Source organism: Haemaphysalis longicornis, unplaced genomic scaffold, assembly GCF_048455015.1.
Source record: "Haemaphysalis longicornis isolate Haplotype H1 unplaced genomic scaffold, Haemaphysalis longicornis Haplotype H1 scaffold_10, whole genome shotgun sequence".
NCBI classification, from domain to species: Eukaryota; Metazoa; Arthropoda; class Arachnida; order Ixodida; family Ixodidae; genus Haemaphysalis; species Haemaphysalis longicornis.
The window spans coordinates 75,852,010-75,858,785 of NW_027526204.1; the positions used below are offsets into that span (position 1 = coordinate 75,852,010).

At 47.8% G+C, this 6,776-nt stretch overlaps 1 protein-coding gene across 1 annotated transcript; it reads left to right on the forward strand.

The window, feature by feature from the left end:
- The first annotated feature begins 4,297 nt into the window (after window positions 1–4,297).
- Window positions 4,298–6,146, forward strand: LOC144159904 (peroxynitrite isomerase THAP4-like). Its single transcript, XM_077691560.1, has 2 exons — window positions 4,298–4,572; window positions 5,976–6,146. Exons 1-2 carry the CDS (start codon window positions 4,411–4,413, stop codon window positions 6,144–6,146), a joined length of 333 nt encoding a protein of 110 aa, XP_077547686.1. The 5' UTR covers window positions 4,298–4,410.
- Window positions 6,147–6,776: the final 630 nt, after the last annotated feature.

The following is a 6,776-nucleotide window of genomic DNA, read 5'->3' on the forward strand; positions in this document are numbered from 1 at the left end:
CAATCTCCTGACGCCACAAATATGCAAAAGGAAAAATTCTAGTGTTAAACCCAGGCCGGAAAATTTCAGTGGTTATCACAAACTATTTATTACAAACATTGTAGCGTGACACACAGGGCAGAAAAAGAAGCCAGCGAAAAAAACTTTCCCGTAGGTTTTAGCCTTATCATGTCTTAGCAATTCATGTGGCTGGTTGCGCCAGTTTGTTCAAAGTTGCAGACAGAATGTATACTTGAAATTCTTTTTCTGGCAAACGATGGCATTAATTTTGTCAGAATGCTGGTGCTTTCGAGGGCGAAATAAGAAATGCGGGCTTGCAAGGTAAGTTTGTAGGTGAGATTGGAGTTATCATGTAGAGAAAATAAAACAGTGGTAATTTCGTTCGGCTTGATAAGGGTTATAAAAGAGGAAGAAGAGGTTGGAGAAGTGGACGTATGGAGAAAGCCAGCTAGCTACGGTTGGAATGTTTTTTCCGTCGCTGATTCCCGGCTGTTTGCCGCTTGTGCCTCCTGGGCGCTTTATATGATTGTCATTTAAGAAAAAAAGAACCTCCCTCGCGCGCTTTCGCCTAGGCAACCTCTCTTATCACCCTCCCCCGACCGCCATTTTATGAAGCTCCGGCGTGGTTGCGTGCCTCGAATTGAGCGAGAATAAACGGGCGTGCGTGCACGCGCGTTTCTCAAATACGGCAATGGTGGCTCAAATGCGGGTGGCATCGGGCCGTGTACAGTGGGCATGTTTCGCAGGCGCATATAGGGCTGCTGGGTGGAGTGGCGGCTGGCTGCCTCTTCCCGCGAGCGATGAATGCGAAGTGAGGGCGGAAGATGTGAACTTCTCGAGGCTGCGTTTTGACTTAAACTAGAATATTTGCCTGCGAGTAACGTTCGACCGTTAACTTTTCCATTGTTTGGTAATTGCTCGCTTCTTGGTCTGGAAATGTTATTTCTTGGCCACTCGTCAGTGGTTTTAAATGGGGTGGCTTTTGTATAGCGAGCTCATCGAGGCCGACGTGTGCGTCCGTACGTCTGTAACTCTTGCCCTCTCTCCTCCTTCCTGATCTAGGCAATGATCGATTGCAGTCGCATCCTGGGATGATGTTGCTGTTCACCGCATTTCCCCGTCCGCCCGTGTTTACCCTTGCAGAAGTTGCTTCTCCTCAGTGCTCCGCAGCCAGACCGGATGTGTTAGCAGAGGGGGAGGGGGGGGGAGGCGAAGGACTATATGTGTTCGACATATTAAAAAAGAAAAGTACGCACGATGTTGCTGTTTATGTGTTGTTGTTTAAGTAAAACATATGTTGATAGTAAGCGCTTGTGCTGTAATGTTCTCCTGTTGGTCTGTGTGATTTCAGGCTTTTTATTTTGGTATATCTCCATACCAACTTGACCACATCTCGTTACTTTTTTTTTTAATCTGGGAGGATAACAACACTGCGACTTTCAACAAGGTCGAGAACTGGGCCAGTTGGTATACATTCATTCTGTGGGAGCAGCGCAAACTAGACAGGACAAAGGGTAGGACACAACACGAGCGCTTACTAACAACCGAAGTTTTTATTAGAAATTGGAAAAACATATAAAGAAGCCTGCGTACTAACACACCGTGACATAGGCCATGCGCACAACACTCTTGCTCACACTAAAAGTTGTAGCTCATGCGCGGTCAAGGTAATCAACTTCACAATCCAGCAAGCACACCGAGGGGGAACTAATGCAGTCATCACCATTCTTTTTGATAAAGAAGGCTTCGGATATCTCCCTTGTGCGCGCGTCTTTGTGTGAAAACAAAATACTTGTCCCGTTAAGTTTCGAATAACATCCATGCTTAGAACATGGCCATGTTCTATGTACCGTTCTCTGGGCCATGTACTATGGGCGATGTCCCGGGCAGTATTCTCCACAACACATGCGTGTTCCAGCACGTAAACTTGGCTCCACGTGAAAATTGCTATCGGATTTCCAATGAAAAAGGGGGGGGGGGATTGGAGATGGAGGCAGTTTCTTGCACTTTGCTCCTGTCTGCGTTTTTGCGTATCCGCTTTTCGGGATGCCACACCAGAGAATTTTTGCTTCGAGCTCCATTCATAACCTCAAATTCTGCTGGTGTCTGTTTTCAGATCATCTCCCCCCCTCTGCGAAATATTTCGGCTGTAAAATGTCGCTTTCTTTTTCGTCACGTAAGTTTGCTTTTAATGCTCATAACGGGGGGGCACAGAGAAATCTAAGATGCCCAGCGTAGCGGTGGCAATGCTGTGCCGCTAGACCGAGCGGCGGGGATCTTTCCATCCGCACGCGTGGCCTGGGCACGTGGTCGATGACTTTATAAGTGGACCTTACACTAATCATATGCAACAAATGTTAATACTCCCGGCTTCAGTTTATCGTTGCTCGGCTGGCTTCATTTCTTCAAGAAACATAACTTTCAATTGGTGAGTTCCGAGTGTGTGATGATGTTTCTGACTGTTTTAAAACCATGTGTTAAAATTTTTGCTCTAAACCAACAACTGTACCGCATAGTACTTACAGAATGAAGTACTCATGAAAAGTGCCGGAAGCACTGTGAACCTGCGCTCCCAACAATTATTCTGCGATATCAGAACCGTGCAACCTACTTCGAAAAAGCCCAATGTGTGAAGATTTTTACAGCTCAAAGAGCCATACGCCACCTGCCTGTTGAACTGACATCGGCGACGCAAATTTTTTTTGTAGACTTTTGCACTCCGCTACAATATGTCGCATGGTTTCTGGCTCCCTTGAGCAACCTGCGCACAGTTCGTGCTGTACTTGCTGACGGATTAGCGTTTTTGCCAGCAAGCAACCCGCCCGAGCTTCAAAAATCAGTGCACTCCCTTAGGTATTATCGAAGAACTTTTCCCTCGTGATCTCCCACTTCCCCACTATGTAGATGATGACTAAAGCACTTGTTTGCGTCCATCCTTTGTTCCCAGGTAGTTGTGTCTGATTATTTTGCCTTATTTTTTATTGGCTTCTTCGTTTACCCAGCGCTTCCAGGTTTTATATATTTGGCCATAGGCCCTCTGGTTCTTATTGTCCACTGCGTGTGCAGGCTTTTATGTAAGGATACCCTAACCTTCTGACCGCCTTGTCTGGTCATCAATATTTCGAAGTCGTCCTTCAAAACATATTTTGCTCATCTCTTCTCTCACTTCAAAGGGGGCCCATTCCATGACTCCGTTCACTGCACAATTTGTATTTTTATTATTGGCTCCTAAAGGCAATCGAACTACCACCTTCTGGTTCACTTCTAGTTTAGATTTATTATGTGTTTTTATAAACAGTGCTGCGTTTCAAAATGTGTCTGCCGGCACCATTACGCCCTCTATATTCTTCTGACTACTTCATATTTATTATATCCCCATAATGCCCATGTCTTAGGACAAAGGCGTTTGTTTTTCCCTGTGTTCTTAAACACTCTTCATGCGTTTTTAGATAGGCCTGGTCTTCGTTTATCCATATCCCCACACAACAAAATTACCCGCGGTAATTTTGCTCGTTAACCGAATACGGATTTGTTACGAGCGTCGTCATTAAAGACCAGAACTCGCGGCTTTGCTGTGCTGAACCATACGCCCACCTCAGTGGCTTCCTCCCCGCACATATCCGTCAGGTGTAGCAGACGCTGCTCGCTATCTGCTAGGTGCACCATGTCATCTGCTTGTATTTGTCCCGGGATGTGTTGTTCCAATTACTGCACATTGCGGCTATTAGATAGATGGAAACCTTTTTTTACTGACTTAAAGTTTCCTTCCTAGCCTTGCCATGCCTAGCCTTACCTTGATGCATGTGAGGACGGAGCCACGTAAACTGGGCAAGTGAGGGTGGCAACTACTCAGTGGATGTCTTCTGACAGCAGTGCTTGATGCAGTGTGTGCGGAAGGTCCCTCTCCGCTGCCTTTGAATTTCGCCGGAATAGCGCCTATGTCGAGGCTGCTTCGGCCTCACGTGTTATACCAGTTCACTTTCCAAAGGTTGGAGAATCGCTTTCAATTTACAAATAGTTGCAAAGTAGGGACTTGAATGTGAACATCTTCGATAGAACTCTGTCTGGTTGGGTTAAACTTAAGAGGCAAATACACCAACCAAGGGCGTTTATTCAAAGCGGTCCCAACTAGAGTCACTAAATAAGGTTTTAGAGTATCGGCACTCTTTTCTCCCATTGTTCCGTGCCGCCGCCAAGATCATTGGTCAGTTCGCGCCACGTGACATTTGTTTACACTGCGACGGTTCATGGGCGCTGCCATTTTGTTGCTTGTGTGTTTTCAGTCGGTCAACTGTGGTAGTCCTAGCTGTTTGCCCTGTGACTGCGCGCGACCGACGTTCCGAACGTGAACCAAACCATCCCGCGCTTGGCACGCTTCGCAGCATTTTAGCTGCAGAAGTGTGTCCGGAGATGCCGTTTTGCTGCGTACTCGGCTGCTACAACTCCGAGGATGATGGCAAACGCTTCATGCGCTTCCCGCTGGGGAAAAAGGACGGCGAGCGGCTACGCGTGTGGCTGCAACTCGTCAGCCGCGATGAATTCGTGCCCACCCCGTACTCCAGGATTTGTGAGGTGAGATTGTTTGAAGTGAATTCGCGATAGTTAATAAAAGCTGGCACCTCGTAGGCGTTGTGAAATCCCCCCCTACCCGAGAATTCCGTGCAGAGCGCTTCGCAGCTAATGAACTCGCGAGACCGGCCGCCGCCGCCGTGAACGTCCGACCGCGGTCTTCGGGCCGCGATATGCGTCGTGAAATCGCCGTACTCGCTCGCTCGCCAACGCGGCCCGACAACGTACGCGTCGGCCGGGTGCTCGCGGAGTTGTGCTGCAATAAAAGTAGGCAAGAGATGTGGACGCAGGAGGTGTAGTTAAACAGATGAGAATTTACAAAGTGCAGGGGGGCGAAAATAGTATGCAAGGGAAGGAAACGGTGAGAGAGTTCGGGCCGCGCGCCAGCGAGCGAGTACGGCAATTTCACAATCCGGCACGCATATGACGACGCCTGTCTTAGAGTTCATAGAGGCATAGAATTCACATACGCGGAAATTGAAGGTGAAATGCGCGCATGTGGCCTCGCAGGGAATTAACATAGTCTCAGGATATGGAGGGGTGGAATTCCCAACGCCTACGAGGCGCCTGCCAAAATAAATACCGCCATCCGTTTAAGTTATTTCGTCCCCGCCCCGGACGTTTGCATGTCGTGGGACGTTCCATCCCGTTGGGCGACTGCCATTACGAGAATCCAAAATGGTTGGATAAATTTTAATTCGGCAGTTTAGCGTTCACGGAGGGGTCACGGGAATTAGTGCGGAACTCCCCAGAAGATTTTGGAAGTTTTGGTTTGATGTACACCGCGAACTGTCACGAGTGAAAGCGCTTAAACTTTACAAATCGCGCGTGTTGTTTCGCCGTGTTCTTTCGTCCTCATTCGTTTTTTAATGTTTAGGCGCTCTCCCACTCATTTATGCGGCACCAAGTAGGCCCCACAGATGTGTTATTAATGTCACAAACGCCTTCACCCCATTCTGTTGCCAATTCTGGTATAAAGCTTGGCCTGTTCCCTTTAGATAAATTCTACTAGGTTGTGCATTCTGTAGTATAACATGAAACTCTCAGAACAAATAAGAACAAAAGAAAAGCATTCTGTGTGCACTAAGTTACGCGTACACTAAAATTTTCAAGACATTTTCGCAGCCTACATTTATAATGCCACTGAGCGTTAGCATTCTGGCATGTTCTAAAATGCCTTGATCACTAATTGCAGGTATACTGCTTGCGATCTGTTCTGTGGCTTGTAAACCCGGAATTTACGACATGATGCTGCCGAATAAGGCTGTTAGACGTATTGTGGGGCGTAATTTAGCAGTTTCAATTTCATGTGAAGTTGACAGAGAGACATTCAAGCGAGAAAGCATTCGCACAATGTTCTGCATTTGACTTTTCTTGTTTGCTTATTGTATTGAATTGTTTGTTAGGACCACTTCGAAGACAGCCAATTTGAAGCGGGCAGGGCTGATGGCCGAAAGCTCCTCAAGTGGAATGCTGTGCCAACGCTCGAAGCCTCCAACAACCAGCAGAAACGGGCCAAGGGGAAGGTTCCGAGGAGGCCAGGCAGTGAACAAGCCCACGGTATGTCACTTAGCTGATGCACTGCTGAGCATTGTACCATGCATTATCTCGATGACATGTATGGTGGTTTTTATTTTTTTGGCACCTCAGACACACTGGATGCCGCCGATGCACCTGCTGTCTCTGCTGCCTCTGTTGCCGTTAGCCCATTCCCAGGTGAAGCACATGGAGTATGGCCTCCTCCATTGGATGGCGAAGCTCAGCCAATTGAGACAGGTAAGCATATGTGTGTGTGGAAGTGAACATAGCTTCATAAGATGTAGGTATGTGTGGAATGGAGGAATGGAGCAGGAGACATGGCATTGTCTCGCAGGCTGTACTCTGTTCATATGTGTAATTTCTGTCCAGTGAACAGGAAGTATGAATTGCCCACAAATGTTTTTCTGGAGGGTGCACACGGCGGCACTACCTGCGCAATGGCGCCAACTCCATTTGTACGGTTGGGCAGGTGCGTACAGCGCCATGGATAACGCGGCTTGCTTCTTGCTATCTCAGCATCATCGCTGTGCGGGGATTTTCTTATGTCTTGCGTTGCTTCAAACCGCTGCGGCTTGAGTTAGGAAAACGTCTCCACCCAAGGCTGCGACGATATTTTATGTGGCTCTGGCGTGTGAGATGAGGCGGTGGTTTTACATGCCACCTAGGCC